Source organism: Pinus tabuliformis, chromosome 2_1 (assembly GCF_031772625.1).
Source record: "Pinus tabuliformis cultivar Carrire ecotype Pingquan chromosome 2_1, CPIR1, whole genome shotgun sequence".
Taxonomy (NCBI): domain Eukaryota; kingdom Viridiplantae; phylum Streptophyta; class Pinopsida; order Pinales; family Pinaceae; genus Pinus; species Pinus tabuliformis.
This window is the reverse complement of record NC_142299.1, coordinates 688,981,584-689,008,665: the sequence shown is the minus strand read 5'-3', so window position 1 is coordinate 689,008,665 and position 27,082 is coordinate 688,981,584. Positions and strand designations below refer to the sequence as shown.

The 27,082-nt window shown below is 35.8% G+C and overlaps 2 protein-coding genes across 2 annotated transcripts; one reads left to right on the top strand and one right to left on the bottom strand.

Annotated features, from left to right (window-relative positions):
* Positions 1 to 5,928: 5,928 nt before the first annotated feature.
* On the bottom strand, positions 5,929 to 6,501 carry LOC149202476 (uncharacterized). The gene has a single exon (XM_089401598.1). It carries the CDS (start codon positions 6,499 to 6,501, stop codon positions 5,929 to 5,931), a length of 573 nt encoding a protein of 190 aa, XP_089257724.1.
* Positions 6,502 to 9,356: 2,855 nt separating this feature from the next.
* On the top strand, positions 9,357 to 26,447 carry LOC149202475 (cytochrome P450 750A1-like). The gene is made up of 6 exons (XM_089401597.1): positions 9,357 to 9,404; positions 9,538 to 9,556; positions 9,877 to 9,967; positions 22,293 to 22,554; positions 25,044 to 25,925; positions 26,175 to 26,447. The coding sequence occupies exons 1-6, from the start codon at positions 9,357 to 9,359 to the stop codon at positions 26,445 to 26,447; spliced, it is 1,575 nt and encodes a 524-aa protein (XP_089257723.1).
* The last annotated feature ends 635 nt before the right edge of the window (positions 26,448 to 27,082 follow it).

Sequence of the window (27,082 nt, the reverse complement as noted above, 5' to 3'; positions counted from 1 at the left end):
CTACACAAAACATTCCAATTCTTGTTTCACCTGAATATACATTAAAATAAATTCTACAAATAAAAATTGAAATGAAACATGTTTTTTAACTGATTTAAAATGAATTATTGGATAACTTGTTATTTTTTTTGATATTTTTTGGGTAGAAAAATTGGAGGAATTATCTTTTGTGACATATTTTATGATATGTCTTAATTTTGAGATTTAGAATTTAAAGCCCTCTAAAGTTATCTTGGGATATGAAACGAGTGACAGCTTTGTGAGCATAGCTCTCTGCCTCTTGATGTCGTTTTACACACCAATTCTAGCATTCAAACAATGTGAAAATCACCTTAATCAAATTTCATATGCTGAAGTTATGCCTCCCACAAGTTTAGCTAACTAGTTCATACGGTGGTACCAAGTGGACGCTGCATCAACACCATTACTTAGATATGTGGAGTTAGTCACGTGTGGACATTCAAGAAGATCCTAAAAGGTCCAAAACCATAACACTAATAGTGGCTTGAAAAATGTGAAAACCCTAAACCTTAAATAGTTTCCAAGCTATGTTAAATACTACGTCACTAGGAAGAGAAGGGGTTCCATCTTTTTAGGATTGTATTAAAACATAGTTGAGCACAACATCTAGGAGTGGCATTTGAGATCAAAACAAAGGAGAAAGATAATTTGCAACAACCATATAGACAACAATGTCATAGGCAACTCAATCGTAAATGCCCCTTTCTTTGTATTTGTATTTCCATAATTAAATAAAAAAGAGTAGAGTATAAGCCTCACCTTCTAATTAGGTTTTCTTTTATATGATATCCCCTGAGTTATATCTTGTATTAAATTATATGATTTTTATATTCAATTACATTTTTTTCTTTTATGGGTTTAAATATTTATATGTATCTAACACTAACGAAGTGTTGGGACATGCGAAAACCCTAATCTGAAATCATTATCAAACTATGTTAAACACCAGGTCACTAGAAAGAGGGGGTTCCATCTTTCTAGCATTGTATTGTCTCGTGGTAGAGTAGAGCATCTAAGAGTTAGATTTAAGAGCATAACATAAGAACCATTAAGAATACAATGTCAAAAAAAACTCTGTAATAAATACTCGTTTTTCTGTATGTAAAGTTTCATAATTAAATAAAATATAATAGAATATAAGTCTGCTTTTTAATTAGATTTCTCTGATATCATATTTTATAAATTACATCTTTTATTAAATCATATAACTAATATTTCCATTTACTTATTATTTTTTAATTTTTTAATTTTTTTTGTAAGCTGAGGAGAGTCCCTTTTTTCTATTATCATAAATTGAGATCAATACAAAACTGTGGTGATCTCAACCCGCCCCTAAGGGAAACCGGGTTTCTTGACCACCTGAAGTTTTTAATAGCAAGCCAAAAATAGTATATCCTCAGTCTATCTTTCCAAGCTTTATAAACTGCGATCCTATATCTATTTAAACTGTTTTTTGTCTGCATATTAAAATAAAAACAACAACCTACAAAAAACTGACTGTAACTAGAGGGAGATTTTGCATAAAAACCTCTTTACATCAAGCCTTCTCTTACTGGTTCATTGTTCTTGCCTGTTGCTCCTTTTCCTGCTTGATTCCCGATCCTCCTGCTTGTAACTGCTACTGAATTTCGTCCATCACCTTGTCCTGCATGAGCAAGGTAATCTGAATATGTGTCAGCTCCTTTTTCAGGTTTGGTATCCCCTGGGATAGTTCTGCCATTTCCATGGCTACTTTTTCCATGGCTTTGGCAAGGAGTCTCTTCATCACCCAATATACGTGCAGAGATTGTTTATATAGGGTCATTCGTCCCCTCTTATTACCCGGGTCCGGGAGAAGATACTCCCAGTCCTCCATTTCCGACTCCGACTGAGCCTACATTGACTCTTCTTCCAGGTGTTCAATTATCCTTCGAATTTTTGGGTTTGTGTTATGGCAGTATGCCCTTTCAGTAGCCTGCACTCTCCTTCCTATCTCTCTCCTCCCTTTTTGTACCTTTCCTTGTTCCGCTGGCCTCCCCTGCTTCTGCCATCCCTCCTCCGCTTCTTCTTCCTCGCCCGCCTCTTTCTCCTGCTCCTCCCCTTCTCCTCTATCCTCCCCTGCCTCGCCGTCCTCTTCTCCCTACTCTTCTTTCATAATCCTCTCCTTCTTCCTCAATCTGGTACCCCTCCTCAACCTCTCGGCCTCTTTTCCTCGTCTGAGTCCTACCCGACCTTCCGCCCCTGCCATAATCTTCATATCCAGGTACTTCCTTCTCTGGCTCGAAGTCACGAATGTCGACCTCATCCTCCGAATCGTCATGGATTGACAGAATTTCTTTCTCTGTCTCCTCCTCCGCAATGCCTTTGCCTTTCTCCTCGCGTTCCTCTCGTTTCTGAATGCCTCCCTCAGCCTTACTTCGCGTCCATCTCCCTGCACCCATGCTCCTTCCCTCAGCCATTATCCCTTTTCGCCTCAGATTTTCCTGACTTCCTTCTTTCTGTTGCAGGTTCCTGGTCCTTCCCCGCCCTTGAACTGTGCTCGTCGACGCTTTGTCACCCTTCTTCGTTCTCCTGCATGCCCCTCTCCTGTTTCTTTTGTCTTGCCACCTTCTTGCTTTAAACTTTCTCCTCTGCCTCCTTTTCTTATTGACTAACTTCCTTTCCGCTCCTCCACCTATCTTATCTTTGCTATCATGAGTCTGCCCATCCCCTATCAGCCTGACATCTCCACCTCCCTTCATCGGTAATCTTCCCTCACCTCTCCTTGGGATGATATCCTTTTCCACGGTTCGCTTGATCCCATTAATCATGATTTGATCTCCGCTTGCCCGTTCCTGCATGCTCCCTGTCCGGGCATTTATTGTCCTGTCTACTCTCTTCCTCCTCACGATCGGAAGTCCATTGATTGTCCTTTTTCCAGGCAATTGATTCATTATGATCTTGGATTATTATATTTTTAAGTTCACTCCAGCTCGGTTCATCCTCTATTGATGGCCAACTAACGTCTAGTCTTCTGTTCGACTCTTTACTCCCCTAATTCGCCAGCAGATCCGCCGCTCTATTCCCTTTTCGCCTTACATGGCTTATTATTTTATAGTCAATTCTATTTAGTAGCCCCTCAATGTCTTGAATGATCCCCGCAGTCCTCCAACTTTTCATTACTTGTTCCCAACTCCTGCCATCCCTTAGTTTTCAGAGCATCTCTATTGTGATCTGTGAGTCTCCTTCGATTTCCAGGTTCATGTACCTATTCCTTACTGCGATCCGTAATCCCTGATGTACCGCCCAAAGCTTCGCTTCGTTATTTGTCATTTCACCTCCCCATTCCGCAAACACCCACCTTGTATTTTCCCTGTTGTCCCTGAAGATGCCCCCCAGGCCTGCTTGCCCTGGGTTTCCTTTGGACGCCCCGTCGAAGTTCAACTTAATCAAATGTTCTCCAGGATATCTGAAATGGTTAGGGCTCTGTGTGAGAGGTCCGATCCTTTTCTCTGCTCGGGGGTAGACCATGCTAAATTCCATATTTAATTTGGAAACTATTCTCCATTCTTCCTGATTCATTTTCCAGTCCCCCTCCTCCCATACCTCCGATAGAACAGTTTCTTTTATCGATCTACATATTTCTTCCCATATTCTTGCAGCTTGGCAGCGTTTATCCCTGAAAATCCTCCTATTTCGTTCTTTCCAAATAGACCATATGACGAACCCCACTGACAAATTCCATACTCTTCTTACTACTCTACTGAGGAATTTTCCTTTGCCCCATTGCATCATAGTATTCACGATGTTGTTCGCATCTCTTTTTGTTTTTCCAAAGAGTACTCTGATTTCCTCCCGCAAACACCTCGCAAATGGAAATTTATTAAGTATATGCTCTTAGGTTTCAACTTCTTTTCTGCATAAGCTACATCTTGAGGGCCCATAGAAGCCTCTTTGCTGGATTTTGTCCCATGTCAGAGTCCGCTCTTTGCTCACCAACCATGCAAAAATTGTTACTTTCGGCCACCACTTGCCTTCCCATATTACTCTCCAATCAACAGCTCCTTCCTCCCTTTCCTGTTTCGTTGCTAAATAATACGCTTCTTTTACTGTATAGGTTCCTTTCATAGATTTTCCCCACCTGAGGATATCCCTTCCTGGTCTGATTTTAATTTTCCTCAATTCTACCTCCTTAGTATATAATTTTTCTATATCCTGGTTTATATTTTCATACCATTCCTCTAGCCTCCTCTGAACCCTCCATATATCATTGGACTCTCCCTCTTTCCAGTAATCCCTCACATATTCTAATCCTGCCCTCTTCGCTTTTTGTTGGACTTCTTGTAGGGTTTGTATCCTTGCCAATTTATCTCGCTGCTGCCATCCTTCCTCCCAGAATCTGGCATTGCTCCCCTCACGGATTTCCCAAAAGGCATGATTATTAACTATGTCCCTATTCTGGCTTGCAAGTTCCCAGATTGAAGATCCTTTTGGGATTTCCTCAGCTCTCAGTCTTCCCTCTACTGTTTCCGGCATATTATATTTTTGATTCCATATTCTCTTCCATACATCATTTCCCCCCCTGCACCCATCTCCACCAAAGTTTTGCCCCTAGTACCTTATTTAAAATTTCCGGATCTCTCACACCCAGACCTCCTTCTTCTTTTCTTTTAGTTACATTTTTCCATGAAACCAGAGCCCATTTCCTCTGTTGCTTGGGTCCGCCCCATATGAATTTCCCAAATATTTCCTTCATTCTTGAACATACTCCTTTGGGTGCTGCCATAATGGACAGAGGATAGATAGGTATCGATTGCAGGACTGATTTTAACAGTACAATCCTACTTGCAATGTTCAAGGATCTAAAGGACCAACTTGCCAATTTGTTTTTTATTTTTTCCAACGTACTCTGCCAGTTTTTCATCCGAGTAGGGTTTATGTCCAACTGGATTCCCAAATACTTAGTAGGTAGTTCTCCCTGTCTAAAGCCTAGAGTTCTGGTAAGATGAGCTTTGATAGAATCAGGAGTATTAAATATGAAAGTGCATGATTTTTCATTGTTTATTTCCATACCTGATGCCTCCATGAATATTTCCAATACTCTCTTGAAGTTCCTCACCTCTTTGACTGAAACTTCGCCAAATAGCATCACATCGTTTACAAACTGTTGGTGTGTGATGGGCAGATAGTTTCCCCATAGTTTTATGCCTTTAATTCTCTTTTCCCTTAGCTCTTTTATGAGATTTCTTCCTAAACCCTCCACTGCCATTATAAATAGGAATGGAGAAATAGGATCTCCTTGCCTGATTCCCCTTGTTGCATTGAAAGCACTCGTTGGTGTACCATTTACCAGAATTGAGAAATTCAGAGTTGAAATCATACTGTAGACCCATTCAATCCATCTATTATCGAATCCATATGCTCCAAGAATCGCTCTAAGGTAATTCCAATTCAACCGATCATAGGCTTTTGACAAATCTAACTTCATCATCATCCCTCTCTGCTTTTTCGTCTTTAAGGAGTGTATCACTTCCTGAGTAACTACTATTCTGTCAAGTATTTGGCGACCGTCCACAAAGCCAGTTTTCTTTGGTGCGATTATATTCAGGAGTAATGGCTTCAACCTTTTCGCTATCAGAGTGGCTATAATCTTATAGATGACATTGCATAGTGCTATTGGCCGAAAACCTTGCGCCTCCTCCAAATTGTTATTCTTAGGGATCAGGGTCAAAAAGGTCGAATTTATACCAAGCCATATTTTTTGCTTCATTCTTGATTCCTCTACAGCCTCCAAGACCTCCTTTCCTAGAAAATGCCACCCTACCTGATAAAATTCCACCGTATATCCATCCGGTTCTGGTGCCTTGATCTTGCTCATATTCATCATGATCTCTTCTACCTCTTCCATGGTTACTGCCCTCATCAGAGCCTTGTTTTGTTCATTTGTTATTAACCTTGGAATTCCCTCTCTTCGTTTTCCGATCCTTCTCCTTTCCCCTGTTCCTCCGTCAGATTCTTTGTTGCCTCCTCTTGTCGGTTTTGTGGGCATTCCCTGAATAGATGTCCATACTCATGACACCTTCTGCACCTGAAGGGAATGTGCTCATAGTCTATGGGCTGCTGCCATATTTCATCATGGTATTCCACTTCTATGGACTCCGGCAAGGGTTCTGCTATGTTCATATACACACAAATCCTTGCATAAGATGTGTATTTCCCTCTTTTGGTTGACTCTGCCACCTTTACAAAGGTTCCGATCGAGTTGCCAATCCCTTCCAATATTTCAGGATCCCAGAACTCCATTGGTAATCCGAACAGTCTAACCCATATGGGGGCTGCCAGTATTTTCTCTTCATCCGGATTGTATCTGTCCTCCCAGTGTCTCATAAACAGTCCTGCATTGTTCATGAAATATGGTCCCTCCTTAAAAGTTCTTTCTTTATCCTCTAGGTTCGCAAAGATGACTGTGAAAAAGCCTTTGGCTCCTAGTTTTAGGTCTATATGCCCTTTTGGCCTCCACATTTGTTGAATCCATTTTGTTAAATCCTTTTCGGATAGCCAAAATCCTATAAACTTACAGATCAGAGCATGGTCTCTCATATAGCATCGGTAATCTTCAAGCTTATTACTCTTGATATTGGGGGTTTGTTAGGGACAGGTTTATGTCTCTCCCTTTCATCCCTATTTGAAGGGACCCATTAACGCACCATCTTATGTGTCAATGTTAGGCAGTTCCCTTTGACCAATTCCAGCGCAGCGACTCATCACAAGTCACCCCTCGACAATAACATGGTGGCCCCACCTCCAGAAAGAATTCATATGTCATGCATGGGTTAGTCTAAATTTGTCAGAGATATTTAAGCTTATTAATGACCCAATTTCTTATGATCTTAGTTATCATACAATGTCATCTAAGATCCCCTGAATATTACTTAATCCCAAAGTGGTTTACGTGAAAAGTATAAAATATTTACTAAAAAATGAGACTTCCATGCTTAGTACGCTATGCATTGATCAAGACCATATTATTTACTCAAACTAAATTATTTTCAATGCAATTTGTACAGGTATTTTAAGAATGAATAAGTGGGGGAGGATTAACGAGTTGGAAGTTGAAGACCCAGAAGATATGATACAATTTTCAGCAGAAGACTTAACATGGACAGAGATTGAGGGGGGACCAAGTTGCAGTTATTCCATATTGTCGACTTGATGATTTCATAAGTGGAGAGGAATCAAATGAAAGTGCACCCACTCAATTTCTTCTTAAGAATCATCGAAGTAACAAAATAGAGGATATAAAACACACCAATTACTCAACATTCTTGGAGTACAGTGTGTGAGTCTCTATATGCTTTTTCAAGATACGTGTATGTTGGGTACCCATAATACTAGTGATTACCCCATTACTATTGTATTTATACCCCTTATTTATATTGTTGTGCCACTACTACCCCCATATTGTTATTTCTGTGCCCCATAGAATCCCTCTATTGTTATTTTTGTGGCTTTATATTATTATTGTTAGGTTGGCTGGATTATATTGTGACTCCTTAGACTCCTATATATAGAAATGAGGTTTTGTCATTTGTATCATCCAAGAATTTTTCATTTATGTAATGTAAAGGAGGTTGCCCCCTCGAAGAGGCTGAATTCTAAGGCGTTGATCTTTCTTTTCTATCTTTTCTTGAGCTGGTTTCATAACATTTGGTATCAGAGCTTTGGATTCTAGGGTTTCGCTGCTCCAAACAGGTCATCATGGCATTTTCACTATAACTTTTTTTCTGTGACGTTTCAGAAGTCGCAAAAAAAACCCATTTGAGAATAAATCGCGCCGAACCTTGGGTACGAATTTGAAATCTTTTCGCACGATATTTGCGGAGATATGCTCTTAGGAAGTTGGTCTTTTTACAGACTCTTGAACTACATTCAAAACAGGTGACCTAGGGAAAATCATCATAACTTTCTCTCTGGGGATCGGATTTAAATTTCATAAGAAGGTACAGAAAGAGGACGGACAGTAGTTTCTTTGATATCTTTTGCAGAACCAAATCTCGAAAATTGTACACGTGACACTTCATACAAGTTAACTCTTCTGGAAAGGTCTATAATCAGGTCATCTTGGGAGATTGTGCATAACTCTTTCTTGGAGAATCCAATTTGGATCAGACTGGTGGCATTGGAAAGAGGACACAGAGAGCTACTACAGATCACAATTTCAGAACTAGATGATTGGAAAGTACAGAGATACATCAGAGGCAATACCAAGCTATCCATGGGAGAATATGTATTGACTAGCCCAATGCTTTCCATTCCAATGGGAGGTGCTGATGTTGTACTAGGAGTCCAATAGCTTTTAATTTTCAAGAACTTTCATGAAATTTTCTATGGAAGGAAAGGAAGTTGAAATAAGGGGTATAACTATAATAGTAATGGGGTAATCACTAGTATTATGGGTACCCAACAGTGTAATTTTTTCAATATGCATAAATATTATATCTAATTTGCAGTAACTTTTTTACGTCCAGTTATTGGTGTTCATATGGTCCACTGTCGACAAGGAGAATTAGGAGTGCATCATCAGATCCAAAGACAACCCGCAATCGACATGAAAGTATTAAAGTTGGTTGCCAATGTCACTTCTTTGTGCGACGACTTGTGATGAGACCAGATGATGCTGTAATAATATATACTACATGTAGACATATTGATGAATCCAATGTTATTTGTCATGGGACAAATGCAATCGGAAGGTCCATGAGATTCAATTATGCACCACATTTAAGTTGGAATATGCGATCTAGTGTCCAACATTTCGTTAAAAGAGGTTTTAATGTTACAATGATATGGGACAAGTTCATCTCTGATGTGAAGGATGGATCTGGTGAGTTATACACAGGGATACTTCGAGATACCTACATGACAAAAAAAGATATAAGTAACATTTACAATGATATCATAAGGCTAGAGTATGTTAAAGATCAAAGTGATCCAAAGAGTGTGGAGTGCTGGTATAAGGAAAACCCAGAGAGTTTTTTCTTCTACCAAAAACAAGATCTTGTTGAACATATCCCTTTTATCATAGGCATACAAACAAAGTGGATGTGTTTAATGATGCTGAAATACTCTCACAATAATATTATCTCAATGGATTCAACCTTTAGTACAAATAAGTACGGGGTGAGTACATATTTATCCTAAATCCGATTCATTTATTTAACCTCATATTAATGCATGTATCTTATATAAATATAATTATGCATATTTTTTGTAATGCAGTATCAACTTTACACCTTAATGGTTTTCGACGAACATCACAATGGGGTTCCAATAGCTTGGGTGATATCATCACGCAATACTATAGCTGATCTTTCTAAATGGATGTTGGCCTTACTTGCAATTGGAAACAAAGAGCGACCAGATTGGTATGTTCTTGCCTTCATCACAGATGATGCTACTGCTGAAATTGAAGCATTGAGGTGATGTGTTTATTATTTTTATAAGAGGCATAAAAAATATTGTTAATGTATAATCTCTCTAAAAATTATGTTATTGCAGGTCTGCAATCAAGTGCAAGGTATTATTATGTGTGTGGCATGTTCGTCGTGCATGGTTGAAAAATGTTGGAAACAAGGTCAAAGGGAGGGAAAACCAAATACGCATTTTTTGTGGATTAGGGGAAATCATGCACATGTGTAAAGATGATGAATCTGTGCGAAAGAAAGTTGAAAGCTTATTTGAAGAATTCAGTGAACAAAAAAGATTTTTGGAATATTTTAGAAATACTTGGCTGTCCAACAACAAAATATGTAAGCTTCTTATTGGTGGTTTTAAGGACTCTTTTCTCATGTCATATGTATACTTATTAATATATAACTAATAAATTTCTTTCTACAGATATGTGGGCAAAAGCATACAGAAAATTTCCACATTCAAATCAAGATACGAACAACGCCATTGAATCTTACCATCGGTATATCAAGGAAAGGTACTTATGTGAGAAGAACAATGCATGCCACATAAGGGTTGATTGGTTAATCTATGTTTTGCTGACAAAGGTTGTATTATTTTACAATCATATGCACCGTTTAAAATAAGCTGGTTTTGTACGAGCCAGAAAAATACAGGAACAACTGAATTGATCCAAGTGTAGAGCTAAGAAAATCCCAAATGAAGATTGTGTGCCTGATGAAAAGAGTAATGACTACTGGGTTCGTAGCCAAAATAAGGATACTCATGACATTTGGTACAATGTCATATATAAGGGTTCTAATCTACACTTCTGCAATTTCAATTGGGCCCTAAATGGAAATATCTGTAAACATGTATTGAAAGTTGAGATGTTAGTGAGTAACACTATTTTGGGTGAAAATGTAGCACCGGGTGTCACTGACCCCATGACAGAAAGGCCTAGAATTTCATTTGATTTGAATGAAACACCTATATTGGTCCCAGAAATCCAAACAGAGCTTTTGCCATGCTTTGATCCTCCTCCCAATCTGAATTATCATAATGAAACAAGCATTGATAATTTAGAGAATTTCTCATACAATGTTGAATCGACCAATGTATGACAAGATAGTGCATTCTCTGAACATGATGAGATGAAACGTGTTAACTCATCAACTCTTGAGAAATTGAGATCCATAATACCTACAAATTTGGAACAGGCATATGCATTGAACAACTTGGTAGACAAAGCATGTCAAGAATACAACAAAATGTTTTGCAATACTATAACTCCATCCAAGATCACTACCAAGAGAAAACATAGTTTCTTGAGTCCAGTAAATAAAAAGAGGCGATGTGGTCGCAAGTCAAAATCAGGGACAGATATACTACAATTTGAAAGGGTTGGACGAGTTCATGAAAGGAAAAGAAGAATGGATGAACGATTGGAGTCATCTTCTAAAAAACAAGGAAATGTGGACCACGCGCCTGAGATAATTCAAGATTCTATTATACCCAATATTGGTATGGAAATTTCATGCTATGCATTGTTTTACGTTAAATGCGATATATTATCATGTTCAACACATTTGCATGACTATATGAACTATTTTTATTGTTACAGCAGAGGGACCCACATCTCACAACATTCCAAATTGTCGAATTTGTTTATTCGATGAACATGCTACTGAAAAAAGATCTAGCATTGGGAACACTGCTTCAGCCATTAACACCCCAATATCCTCCCCAAGGGTGCTCCCCCCTATTGTTGAACCAATTAAGATGTATCATCGCCCACACCCACCACCTTTTTCCTCCATAAATTCTTCCATGCCTATAACCACCTCTGTAATACCTTCCCAATGCTCACCCCTACCCTTCAATCATCCACCATTCTCATTTTTTCAATCGTCCACCCTTAACATTCCAATTTCCCCCCCTAGGTTAATCCCCTGGCCTACAGTGATTCCCACTATTGTACAACCGGTGGGGGTGTATCGTCGCCCGCACCCACTACCTTTTCCCTATTTCACATGCACCATGCCTTTATCCAGCACCCCTGAACCATGCCTATATCCGTCACCAAGTGCTCCGCCATATACCCAGGAAGGGTTGTCTTCTCCATTGCCTCAAATCCTCACGGTGAGAATGAGTATTTGATCAAAATATCATCATGAATTAATGAAATTGATTATATGCCTTTCAATTTTTACAACTAATTGATTATTGTAATTTTTTGCAGAGATATCAATTTGGAAATCCACCTGGGAGTGCCTCATGGGACGAGGGTGACTTATAGACCCATACTTTAGATCGATCATGATGTTGTTTTTCCATTATGTCATTGATGGGCATGAGATTCCATTATTTATGTTGGAAATGAAGTTCTATTTTGTAAAAAAGAAACATGTATAGTTGGACCTATTTTGAATAAAAAATACATAAATTTATATTTTGTTTATGACAACATCTTCATTGAATTTTAAATCCTTATGTGGATGCGATGTTATATTCTATCAATATTACATTACTTTTGATGAATAGTTGTAACGGATTTTGTTTTTATTATTTACAAATTATCAAGTTTATAAGTTAAGTTACTTTTATATTTATATCTTATTTGATGTTTAAAATGTAATCTTAAGACTTATACCTCGCACCTCAAGATTAATCTGTCTAAAAATACATATGCCTTTCAAACTTGATACTAGATAAAAAAACAATAACCACACATTACAATCCAATATCGCTTTAAAAATATTCTTACCAAGTCTCTTAACAAATATGTAACCGTAGATATTTTTATCATAAGCTACCATACAACAACGACTCTTAAGTATAAAAAAAATATATATCAAAAAAAATATGAAAGCTTAAATATATTTTCACATCCTCAACCTTAGAATATTCATTTATTTCTTTACATATGAATTATAGTTTATAGTTTATGTTCATATTCCATAGATTTTACATGTGAGAATCAACCCATTTAATAAACATGTACTTGTTATTTAACCTCTTTAACCTTTATTGATTTTTTTTTGTTTTATGGGGTTAAGGGTGTGATTGGAGAAGAGGGAATATTAAGATTACCAAAATAAAATTACAATTGAAATAGTAAGGAAGTATAAAGTTAAAAGTTGTAAATTATAATTTTGAAATGGTTAATATTCTAAAGTGAAATATTGATTTTTGAGAGTGGAAATATCGATGGATAAAAGTATGTATTTGGAATCCAAAAATGTGAATTCCATTAATTTCAAACCTCCAAACTGTGAATTTTGATTTCTAAAGCGTTAAGTGTCATGTTTTGATTTCAAAAATATAAATTTTGATTTCAAAGTTGTTAATTTAAACTAAAAAATAGTGAATTTCACTATCAAAAATAAATTTTTCAATTCCAAAAGTGTCCATCGTAATTATGAAGATGTGAATTTTGATTTAAAAATATTTATTAATTTCCAAAATTTAATTATGAAGTTGTGAATTTTGATTTCAAAAATAATTATTAATTTTAAAACTTTAATTTTATTAAATTTGAAATAATAAGTAAAATCTAAAGTAAAACATTGTGAGTTTTTATTTTAAGTGTTAATATTAGCTGTTTTGAAGTGTAAATTTGGATTTTCAAAGTAGTGATAATGGTTTTCAAAATGCCAATTTTTAAAATAATTCCATATACAGAAATTGTGCATATACGGAAGATATGCACGTCGTTCATGTATCTGCATCGTATACACGCAAATTCCATATACATGAATTGCACATATACGGAAATTGTGCATATACAGAAGATATCCGCATATACGGAAGATATGCCCAATTTCCGTATATGCGCATATCTTCCGTATATGCCCAATTGCCGTATATGCGCATCTCTTCCGTATATGCACAATTTCTGTATATGCCCAATTTCCATATACAGGAATTGCGCATATACGGAAACTGTGCATATACGGAAGATGTGCGCATATACGAAAATTGGGAGTATACGGAAGATACGCGCATGTCTTCCGTATATACAGAAGATGTGCGCATATACGGAAATATGCGCATATACGGAAGATATGCGCATGTCTTCTGTATATACGGAAGATATGTGCATATACGGAAATTGGGCATATACGAAAATATGCGCATATACGGAAGATATGCGCATATACAGAAATTGTGCATATACGGAAGACATGTGCATATCTTCCGTATATGCCTAATTTCCGTATATGCGCATATCTTTCGTATATGCACAATTTCTGTATATGCCCAATTTCCGTATATGCGCATATCTTCTGTATATGCGCACATCTTCCGTATATACGGAAGACATGCGCATATCTTCCGTATACGCCCAATTTCCGTATATGTGTACATCCTCTGTATATGCGCAATTCCTGTATACGGAAGATATGCGCATATACGAAAATATGCGCATATACAGAAGATATGCGCATATACAGAAATTGGGCATATACGGAAGACATGCGCATATCTTCCGTATATGCACAGATTCCATATACAGAAATTGTGCATATACGGAAACTGGGCATATACGGAAGATATGCCCAATTTCCGTATATGCGCATATCTTCCGTATACAGGAATTGCACACATACGGAAACTGTGCATATATGGAAGATGTGCGCATATACGGAAATTAGGCATATACGGAAGATATGAGCATGTCTTCCGTATATACGGAAAATATGCGCATATAGGGAAATTGGGCATATACGTAAGATATGCGCATATACGGAAATTGGGCATATATGGAAGATGTGCGCATATACAGAAGATGTGAGCATATACAGAAATTGGGCGTATACGGAAGATATGTGTATGTCTTCCGTGTATACGGAAGATGTGCGCATATATGGAAATATGCGCATATACGGAAGATATACGCATGTTTTCTGTATATACGGAAGATGTGCGCATATACGGAAATTGGGCATATACGGAAATTGTGCATATATGGAAGATATGTGCATATACGGAAATTGGGCATATACAGAAGACATGCGCATATCTTCCGTATATGCCCAGATTCCATATACAGAAATTGTGAATATACAGAAACTGGGCATATACGGAAGATATGCGCATATATTCCGTATATGCCCAATTTCCGTATATTCACATATCTTCCGTATATATGGAAGAAATGCGCATATCTTCCGTATATGCCCAATTTCCGTATATGCACAATTTATGTATATGGAATCCGGGCATATACGGAAGATATGCGCATGTCTTCCGTATATGCCCAATTTCCGTATATGCGCATATCTTCCGTATATGCACAATTTCCTTATATGCCCAATTTCTGTATATGCGCACATCTTCCGTATATACAGAAGACATGCGCATATCTTCCGTATGTTCGCATATTTCCATATATGCGCACATCTTCCGTATACACGGAAGACATGCGCATATCTTCCGTATACGTCCAATTTCCGTATATGCTCACATCTTCCGTATATGCGCATATATTTCGTATATGCCCAATTTCCGTATATGCACATATCTTCCATATATATGGAAGACATGCGCATATCTTTTGTATATGCCCAATTTCCGTATATGCGCATATTTTCCGTATATACGGAAGACATGCGCATATCTTTCGTATATGCCCAATTTGCGTATATGTGCACATCTTCCATATATGCATAGTTTCCGAATGTGTGCAATTCCTGTATACGGAAGATATGCGCATATATGGAAACTGGGCATATACGGAAGATATGCGCATGTCTTCCGTATATGCCCAGTTTCCGTATATGCACAATTTCGGTATATGGAATCTGGGCATATACGGAAGACATGCGCATATCTTCCATATATGCCCAGATTCCATATACACAAATTGTGCATATACGAAAACTGGGCATATACGGAAGATATGCGCATATATTCCGTATATGCCCAATTTCCGTATATTCGCATATCTTCCGTAAATGCGCATATCTTCCGTATATGCCCAATTTCCGTATATGCATGATTTCTGTATATGGAATCTGGGCATATATGGAAGATATGCGCATGTCTTCCGTATATGCGCAATTTCCGTATATGCGCATATCTTCCATATATGCACAATTTCCGTATATTCCCAATTTCTGTATATGCGCACATCTTCCGTATATACAGAAGACATGCGCATATCTTCCGTATATGCGCATATTTTCGTATATGCGCACATCTTCCGTATAAACGGAAGGCATGCGCATATCTTCCGTATACGCCCAATTTCCGTATATGCTCACATCTTCCGTATATGCGCACATCTTCCGTATATGCCCAATTTCCGTATATGCGCATATCTTCCGTATATACGGAAGACATGCGCATATCTTCCGTATATGCCCAATTTCCGTATATGCGCATATCTTCCGTATATGCCCAATTTCCCTATATGCGCATATTTTCCGTATATACGGAAGACATGCGCATATCTTCCGTATATGCCCAATTTCCGTATATGCGCACATCTTCCATATATGCACAGTTTCCGTATGTGTGCAATTCCTGTATACGGAAGATATGCGCATATACAGAAATTGGGCATATCTTCCGTATATGCCCAGTTTCCGTATATGCACAATTTCTGTATATGGAATCTGTGCATATACAGAAGATATGCGCATGTCTTCCGTATATGCCCAATTTCCGTATATGCGCATATCTTCCGTATATGCGCATATTTCCGTATATGCGCATATCTTCCGTATATACTGAAGACATGCGCATATCTTCCGTATATACGGAAGACATGCGCATATGCGCATATCTTCCGTATATGCGCACATCTTCCGTATATGCACAATTTCCATATATATGCGCAATTCCTGTATACGGAAATTGGGCATATACGGAAGATGTGCGCATATACGGAAGACATGCGTATATCTTCCGTATATGCACAGATTCCATATACAGAAATTGTGCATATATGGAAACTGGGCATATACGGAAGATATGCGCATATCTTCCGTATATGCCCAATTTCCGTATATGCGTACATCTTCCATATATGCATAGTTTCCGTAAATGCGCAATTCCTGTATACGGAAATTATGCATATATAGAAGATATGCGCATATACGGAAATTGGGCATATACGGAAGACATGCGCATATCTTCCATATACGCCCAGATTCCATATACAGAAATTGTGCATAAACGGAAACTGAGCATATACGGAAGATATGCGCATATATTGCGTATATGCCCAATTTCCATATATGCTCATATCTTCCATATATGCCCAATTTTTGTATATGCGCATATTTTCCGTATATACGGAAGACATGCGCATATCTTCCGTATATGCCCAATTTCCGTATATGCGCACATCTTCCATATATGCACAGTTTCCGTATGTGTGCAATTCCTGTATACGGAAGATATGCGCATATACGGAAACTGGGCATATACGGAAGATATGCACATGTCTTCCGTATATGCCTAGTTTCCGTATATGCACAATTTCTGTATATGGAATCTGTCCATATACGGAAGATATGCGCATGTCTTCCGTATATGCTCAATTTCCGTATATGCGCATATCTTCCGTATATGGCCAATTTCCGTATATGCGCATATTTCCGTATATGCGCATATCATAAGAACACACCTACACATCCACACAGGTTGGTGTAGTTAGCATACCCTATAGAGTTTTTTGGAAATCGTGCTCCAATTTGAAGATCCCACTCTAAGCTACCTAATCTAATCCCATACACACATACACAACCAAACAAGATAATGTTTTCCTCCATGAAAGTTAGTATGCACCAAAATGTATAATAATAACCAAATCAAATTCATGCATATAAGAACATGAAATATGGAAGGGAATTCACAATTTCCATTCATAAACAAGAATAGTAAAAAAAATTATACCCTAATTCACCAACAGACTCTTCTCTAATACTTGGCACTTTTCTCCCCTTAGCTCACAGGAAGACCATGCTCATCTCACATGAAAAAAGAATAAAGTTCTAGTAGAAATTCACCATCATTACAGAGTTATTCTCTCTATTACTTCTCCTTCCCCCTTGAGAGGGTCTCATTGTACATGCCTTTCCTAAATCAAAGAGAATGTATCTAAACAACTAGGGCCATGAGAATTTAGGCTTGGTGGCATGTGAATTGGGTGGATACAACTCATGCACAAGTTTCATGCTCAATAATGAGAATTTCCCAACTTACTGAGAATCTTGTTCTCAATTAAGATTTTTTCCTCAATTATGAAAAAAATATTATTTCATAATATTATGAAAAAAATATTATTTCATAGTATTATGAAATTGTGACATAAGAATTATGATAAATTGTTCAACTATGTAATTTCACCGCTATAATATCTAATAAAATTTGTATAAAACCCGTACAAGTACAAATAAAGGTAAGAGGGGATGCATTATAGAAAGAAAATGAGGTAAGTTTAAATAGGGTCTCTCTGATTATAGTGGAGTGGAAACTAGGGCTATAACAGTAGGTTCTAATATTACAATAATTTTTATCAAGAATGCTCATTTGAAACTAGGTTCAAGAATAATCCAAAATCATGATTTGCATAGATTGTATTTCTTGAAGTATAAAAAAATAAAACCTAAAACATGTACCACAAGTTCTTTGTTATGTCTCCCAAGAAGTTCACTATTTGAATAATCCTAGAAAAATGTATAGAGAAAACACCAACATGACTTATTTAAGACTAATTTTAGGACTTGTTAGAAATGCAAATTTCCATAGCCTATATCGTTGAAAGTATAGTGAACAAAAACTAGAAATCTTAGCCAAATTTACTTGCTACATTACTTGAAGTTTCAGAAAATGTCACAATCTGAAATATCTATGAAAATTAAAAAAAAAATATCATGAAAATATTAATATGACTAATTTGAATTAGTCAAACCTAAGAATCATATGCTCTGATAACAATTGTTATACATGAAACACACAATTAAAATAGAAATAGAAAGATAACTAACTCAATGCCTTGAGAATTAGATAGAAGAATGGACAAGAAGTAACTTCGATAGGGAAACCTTATTCTACAATATAACCAATGTACAAGATGAGATGCTCACTAAAACTTGGTCTCCCTCATATATAGAAGAAAATGAGTACAATTACAATTAAAGGGTCTAGCTAGCCAATAAGGAAAACACTAGTATAACAAAGAAATGCAATAACTCAATATCTATGGCTTCACATATGTATTGTGAGATACATAAAAAATGATTAGGAGACATACAATCACTTACACGGTCAATCTAAACTCATGTTCTAGTCCTTAAAAAGATATATTTTCAATAAATAAACACATGGGTGAAGTAGAAAATTTGGAATTTGGAATTAACCAACAAGGAAAGTAAATTAACTGAATTGACCATAGGAACTAGATGTGAAGCAAAAGTATGTGATACTGGATTGATCATGATATTAATTGCATAAATTTTGATTAAACATCTCTATGTATTGTTACACATTGAAGTCTAATTATTTATTTTATAAATAATCTTTTCTAGGCATGCATGTACTATCATATTCTACAATGTGGAAATATGGTTAGTATTTTAGAGTTGTGAATGGAAATCGTAGAAACAAGCATATAATTATGGAGTGTCTTATTTAATTAAAAAAAATTGCAAGATCAAGCGATACAAACCTAATAGAAGGAAAACTTGATTATTTGACATCATTTATGATATAATTTAATTGGATTACAGTCCCTTTAAACAAATTATTTTTAAATGTAGACGGTTTTAGCTTTTTTTGTAGAAGATATATTACATATGAATTGTATGATGATATATCTATATATATATATATATAGATATATATGAGAATTTTATGTCATACAATTTATTCTTTTAGAACACCATGAGTAAGATTTCTTCCATCTTGATGTCTGCAGCAAAATTTGGTGGTTTTTTTACTACATGTACACCTAGAAGAAAAAAAGTTCTTGAAAATGTACTTGTTACAATTTTTGCAGTAATTCAAGAAGGGAATGATGTCAATATTTGTGGTAGAATAACAAGTGCACTTTTTTTAGGTAGTGTGCACTATACTGTGCTTTTTTTTACTCACACATATGCACAAAGTATGGTTGGCTCATATCCTTATTTGGTAAATTTAAATGAATAATAGTTCCTAAGTCATAAGCCATATTATAATGAATAGAAATAAATCAATGTTTAGCTCAGTTAATTAATGTGCATAAAATCATAAATCGATAGCACTTAGGTGTTTTGTATATATAAATATATGATCTCCTATGTCTTTATTATTATTTTATTCACGAGATTATGGATAGGTAATTATTATTTAACCTAAATTTATTTATTAAAAATATAATATAAATAAACTAATTTTATTAAAACATTTTAAAATTAATATTCAATATTTTTTTTGAATAAATTATGTATTAAATTTGAACAGAACATTATTTAAATCTAAATTGAAATTGTTGTAAACTTACATTCTAATAATAATTAAGTTTTCACAATTATCAAATTTACCTTAATCTTAACTAAAGTATTTGATTTCAATTTTGTTAAAATTGGTGAAAAGTGCATATGTAAATAAATGACAGATACACAAAATGCTTTAGATAATTGTCATTATTATGATATACGGAATCAAATATACATGAGTTTGGATTGTATTAAAGTTCATTATCACCCTTACATTGAGGTGTCAATGTACCAAAGAGCATAGTAAATTTATGCACATTTCATATATGACTATTTGATGCACTTCAAACGATAGTGAGTTTTGTTAATTGATCTGACCTGTGTACATGCTTAGAGTTAGCATGGTTTGAACTCCAAGGTGACACTATTAAGAACCTTTTAAAAGAAAAAGAAAGAAAATATAAATGTAGGCTAATTTTAAATGTCATATATGTACCAAATAGCATAGTTGATATTAACATGAATAAGCACTAACAAAAATATATTTAGTAAAACTTTTACCTAAATTTATTTATTAAAAATATAATATAAATAAACTAATTTTATTAAAACATTTTAAAATTAATATTTACTAGCATTTGCACCAAATGTTGCAAAGGAAACGACATAAGGCATAAATTGAATTACGAAAATACAACAAAAAAATACTTTGATAAAGAATAAAAATATATTGAATGCTCACATCAATGCCCCATTAACTAGAACCACTTAGTAGACATATCTATCAACATTAGGATTACACACAATGATCAGGAAATTTCTCATATACAAACAACACCTTCCACAACAACCTTTCTCACATCCACATTTTAAAGTAGACATATCTATCAACATTAGGATTACACACCATGATCAGGAAATTTCCCATATACAAACAACACCTTCCACCTATCAACATTAAGATTACACACCATGATCAAGAAATTTCCCATATACAAACAACACCTTCCACAACAACCTTTTCTCACATCCACATTTTAAAAAATGCCTCGGAACGTGATTGGAATATCCCATATTTCCTTTTTCATTATGTAGATAAATCTTCGATATTATTATTTTCATCATGAAGATTGTTAGTTCATTGTTGTAAAGTGTTAGTGTGTTAAATTCAATACTACAAGTTCAACAAGTGAAAAACGTTCCTTAATTAGCATAATATGCATTTTTCTCTCACCATGTATTTTTCAATCATTCATTACAAAACTTCCATCAAAGAACACATTTCGTTCATTCATTACAAAACTTCCATCAAAGAACACAAGTAACAAATTACCATGTATACTACAAGTTCAACAAGTGAAAAACGTTCCTTAATTAGCATAATATGCATTTTTCTCTCACCATGTATTTTTCAATCATTCATTACAAAACTTCCATCAAAGAACACATTTCGTTCATTCATTACAAAACTTCCATCAAAGAACACAAGTAACAGATTAACATGTATTTTGTCGTCATTATTTTCATGTATTTTGTCTTCACTATTTTCATCATGGAGCCAAGAAACACTAAATCCTAGAGTGGATGTGTGTTATATCCGAATTGTTGCAATGGATGTGACCTGCCATCAAAAAGAGCATTCCCATCCTCATATGAACCCCATTCTTCTTCAGTTGACCACTTGATTTTATTCAATTCCCATCATTTTTGCTCCATTCATTTGCCCCATCTTGTTGTCTATCAAAGCACTTCCCTTGTCCTTTGAAGCATTACCACTAGTAACAAGGAGATCATCAAAAAACACACTTTACAACTTTGAATAGGGCTAAGACATATCACATAAAAGAGTCTTCAAGCTGCAATATTTTGTTCAAATAATGCATGCTAAGATCATTTTTCTTAAATTTCAATTTTTAATAAGTCATTGTAATATTTAAAATAATTATTTTTAAAATATGTAGTAAACTAACAAAAAACGTATGCAATAATGTGCCAAATTATATAGAGTAAGTTATGTATGAGTGGGTACTATGAAATATTCTCATAACTTTAGAAATTATAATAATTGTTATTTTATTTTTTAATTATTAATAATTATAATACATTTAATATAGATGAAATATTATTAATTAAACAGAAATCTAAATAAACAACTTCTAAAAATACCATTTTGCACTTTCAATTATATTTTAAATTATCCCACATGAATGTCAACGATATGTCATGTACATGTTCACTATTTTTTTATTGATATCATTAATAAACAACTTTTAAAAACACCATTTAGCACTTTCAATTATATTTTAAATTATCCCACATGGATGTCAACGATATCTCATGTACTTGTTTTGTTTTATTAATGATAATGACCGTAAAAGTACATCGAAGCATATTCAATGCACCTTAGTTGCAACTTGCAAATTGTGATAGTTGTCCAGACTTCAAAGATACAGAATATACAGATATACGGAACCTTAGTTGCAACTTGCAAATTGTGATAGTTGTCCAGACTTCAAAGATACAGAATATACGGATATACGACAACTTGCAAATTGTGATAGTTGTCCAAACTTCAAAGATACAGAATATACGGATATACGGAATGTATACAGAATATATGGATATACGGCAACTTGCAAATTGTGATAGTTGTCCAGACTTCAAAGATACAGAATATACAGATATACGGAATGTAATGCAGGGCATCTTGTCACACCTGGACAATATTTAACCAGTGCTCGCTTTTATTACGTTCATTTTTAACATATTGTCATTTTTAACATACTGTCTGCATACGCAATTGGGAAAACTTGACAAACAAGACGCTAAGATAAGATTATTGCATAGATAGTTCTGGTATTGAAATAAATTGCTCCCATGAATATCATTGCTCTCCGCCAGCATGACCTCTTCCCACAATCGTGATGTACTACAAGACCACGTGTATCTCAAAAGTCATTAAATTATTCCTTACGTCTGCCGCTGTCCCAAAAATGCTAACGAATTTGATTAGTGTTGATCCACTCTAAAATATAACCTCCAACTCCTATTTTCTTCTTTCTGTTTTTATCAAAATTGCTAACGAATTTGATTAGTGTTGATCGACTTTAAACTATAACCTCCAACTCCTCTTTTCTTCTTTCCGTTTTTATCAAACTGATTGATGCGCACATTTATGCCAGAATTACATGCATCCAATAGAATGGATCCGCACCGGTTGCTGAATGTATTCCATATAGAGGCAACTGACTACATACGAGAAAGATTAAAAGGGAGATTACAATTTAAAGAACCTTCTCCCTAAAGGGTATTTTTCGTTCAGTTGTCTGGACTGTTGGTAAGATTGAAAGAAATGGTCTCACAAGATGCAGCACATGAAACCCACCGCTTGACATTTTTCCTTCCCCAAAGAACTGTTGTCATGTAATAACATAGTTACCATGCAATGCCATATCCCTCCCAAAAAAATACCCAAGGAGATTACATTCTATAACCATTGCACTATTTACTATTAATAAAAGCAACTACAAAAATATAAATCCCAGTTGATTTGTGCTAAAAATAGCAGTCATACCCTAAACAAACGCTGGACTACTGCGACACCCAGAAACAAAAAATCCAGTGATATCTACCAAACCCAGAACAAAACCTCGGCCATCTCAGAGAGGCACTTTCGAGCAAACAGAAAACACTCAAGAAAACAAAACTCTCATTACTGGCGCGAAAATCACCATCGAAATCCTCTCTCAGGCATTAGCAAGTAATGCACATGCAAGGGGGCTAAGAGTACAAGAATACGATACATACCTTACAAATTTGAGCCCGGAAAACTATTGATCCAATTAATGATCTGCAATAGATGCACCTCTGCCTTTGAAATACCAGTTGCCTAACCTTAAAATATGAAGAAAAACCTTGTTCATAGAGCAAAATATTATTGATATCAGCGTAAATCAAAACTTACAATGCAAGATCAAGTTACAGACTCGCAAAATTAATGAAAGAAGCATACCTGAAAATTTGAAGAAAAAATTTGTTCACTTAGCAAAATATTATCGATATAATAAGTTAAGTCGGTTGACAGTTCGTAAGGAAGATAGTTGACAATTATTGCAGGATCCAATGACCTAGTAACAACTGCCGCGGCTAGCATTGCTCAATTCAAATTAACGGGTAATGATTACCCAATCTTTTAACAACAAAATCAAATGGCACATATTTTGACACGAAAGCAGTTTGGGGAGTTCATTTCAGAGGGAAATGCCTTACGGAGTAAATATCAATAATAAAGAAAATTTTAACAAGTTTATAAATCAAATATTTCAATACACATGTTATGTAAAATATTTTTACATAAAACATATAGAGAGAAAGATTGAAAAGATTCTTATTCTATTAATAACTACTTTCTATTTCAATGTACAAAAGAGATTTGTAATTCTATTAATGCTTAATATGAATTTGATATGTAATATTTTAGAAAATATTAATAATAAAAATAATTAAATATATGTTGATATGAAAAAAATGAGGGGACATGTTTTAATATTTTAATGTGAATTATAAATAAAATGTTTTAATGTCAACTATATATATATTATACCAACCTAGATCTATTTTAATTCCGGATCTACCAAGTCCTTAGAGGTGTCTTTAGAGGTCTCTTTGAAATGCAAACCTCTTTAATAGTGAAAAGAGAATTGATCCTTCTCAACACTTAATAAATCCAAAATTAAAATGAATCTAAATAGGCAGTATTTAGTACACAATAAAATGATAACTAAACAACATTTCAAATTATTTAAAATTTTTATATTAAATATTTTATTTAATAATTCTCTTTTAAAAAATAAAAATAAAAAATATCATTCTTTATAGTCAACTAATAAAAATTGAAAATATCAAATTTTAAAAATGAAAATATATTAATGTTTTAAAAACATTTTTTATAAAACATTATACAATGACCCACCAACTTTTGGCCGATAGTCAACTGTAGGGAATCCCGGATCGCTTAAATATGGGAAACATCTTTCTTTTGGTTGCAGACATGATAGAGGAAAGTTCATTATGGATTTTCATTGGTTGCCTCAAACTCTTCCTCCGCCTCTGCCTGCAACATGGAGGGCAACGGCTAGATATGGAGCTCTCATTTTCTTCTTGTTATACTGGATATTGCAGCACAAGGGTGGAAGGAACGGAGGAAGATTTCCTCCAGGACCCCATCCATGGCTAATCATCGGAAATCTCCACCAATTGAAGAACCCTGTTCATCATGCTTTGAAAGACCTGGCTGATAAATATGGTCCCATCACGTTTCTCCGCTTGGGCTCTGTCCCCACCGTCGTAGTTTCTTCTTCCGAGACAGCCAAACACTTTCTGACAACTCAGGATTCCATATTTGCCAGCCGACTGGCAACTGCAGCTGGAAAGTACTTATCCTACAATTTCAAGGGTATGGTACTGTCTCCCTATGGAGATTATTGGAGGCAAGTGAGGAAGCTCTGCGTGTTGGAACTCTTTACCTCTAAGAGAATCGAGTCTTTCAAAAATGTGCGAGAGGAAGAGGTGTCGGCGATTACCCGGTCCATTTGGGAGCAGAGCCAGAACGGCACAATTGCTGTGAATGTGAGTAAGGTCATCTTCACCCTCTCCTTCAATGTAATTTCGCGAATACTGTTCAGGAGGAAAGTTTCTGACGATGACTTGGGAGCTGATGGCAAAGGATTTAAGCACCTGTTACTAGAGTTGTCAGCTACTCTAGGAGATGTCAACATTGGAGACTTCATTCCTTATGTGGACTGGATGGACTTGCAAGGCATCAAGCGGCGTATGGTGGAAATAAGCAAAACATACGATGCCTTCGCTGAGAAAATTATAGACGATCATCTTCATGTTCAGGCCGCCACGCCCTCCAGCGACGGCCACAGCCAGGGACCGGCAGAGGCAGAGGCAGAGCATGTTAAAGATTTCGTGGATGTGTTGCTGCAGATGACAGCTGATAACAATGATATAAAGGGAGACACCAAAGCCAAACGGGAAGCAGTTAAATTGATTATGTTTGTATGTAGATAGGAAATCTTAAATCGAGTTAAACAACTAAATCGATTCTTTTTTATTGTAAATTTAGGAAATCTATTGGAAGGTCACATAATTGACATCCCTCTTTACCACACTCTGCCCTGTCCTTCAAATTTCAAAATATTCCCAAGAACCCCCTGAATCTACATGCAAATAAATTAACTTCAGCAATTCAATATTACATTGATTTTTAATTGACAACATAAACTGTTTTCCCATTGGTTTGTACAGGACATACTCATCGCTGGAATGGAGACGTCGGCATCCACGTTAGAATGGGCAATGAGTGAGCTGCTCAGACATCCCCATGTCCTGAAAAAGTTGCAGCAAGAAATAGAATCCTGTGTCGGAAAACGTGGCAAAGTAAACGGATCCGATGTGGGAAGGATGAAGTTCCTTCAATGTGTTGTGAAAGAGACGCTGCGATTACATCCAACGGGGCCGCTAGCGATTCCCCATGAATCTGTAGAGACCGCGAGCATATGCGGATACAATATACCTTAAAAAACAATAGTAATCGTGAATGTGTGGACTATTGGAAGGGATCCCAATGTGTGGGGGGTGGATGCTTTGGTTTTCAAGCCGGAGAGATTCATGCATGAATTGGGTGAGCATGACCATGTTATGGATTTAGTGACAGGTCAATCAAATTTCAGGATGCTTCCCTTCTCAGCAGGGAGGAGAGGGTCCCCAGGGGACGCCATGGTTGTTTCCATGATTGACCTTGCACTAGCTCAGCTGCTGCACTCTTTTGACTGGAGAGTAGATGGTGATCCATCAGAGCTGGATATGACAGAAGGTGGGTCTTCTATATCAAGCCATTTTCCGCTCTTTGCTTTTCCAAAGATAAGGAAGGAAGGTCTTTGACAGTATGTATGTTGAGAAGTATCTGGTTGTGCTACCTAATTTGTATGGTTTTGTTACTTTGATTGTCCCAAAAAGTACAAAGAGAGGCCGATAGGATTATTAAATTGGAATTGTTGAATTTTTCTAAAAGAGTTAAGTGGTTTGTGAAAAACCTTGTTTTTTTTTACTGCATCATTGTACAATTACTTTTCTTTAGATGTTTTGATTATATCTATATTACATGGAACACATTGAATGTCTTATTTCATTTATGCTATTCTTACTAATATCCT

Excerpts from the sequence above, each read along its gene's own strand:
- LOC149202476 (XM_089401598.1), bottom strand. The coding sequence starts at position 6,501 with ATGTGGAGGCCAAAAGGGCATATAGACCTAAAACTAGGAGCCAAAGGC.
- LOC149202475 (XM_089401597.1), top strand. The coding sequence starts at position 9,357 with ATGGATGTTGGCCTTACTTGCAATTGGAAACAAAGAGCGACCAGATTG. Across the intron at positions 9,968-22,292 it reads CATCGGTATATCAAGGAAAG|TTGTCCAGACTTCAAAGATA; the intron begins GTACTTATGTGA and ends AAATTGTGATAG. Across the intron at positions 25,926-26,174 it reads CAGTTAAATTGATTATGTTT|GACATACTCATCGCTGGAAT; the intron begins GTATGTAGATAG and ends TGGTTTGTACAG.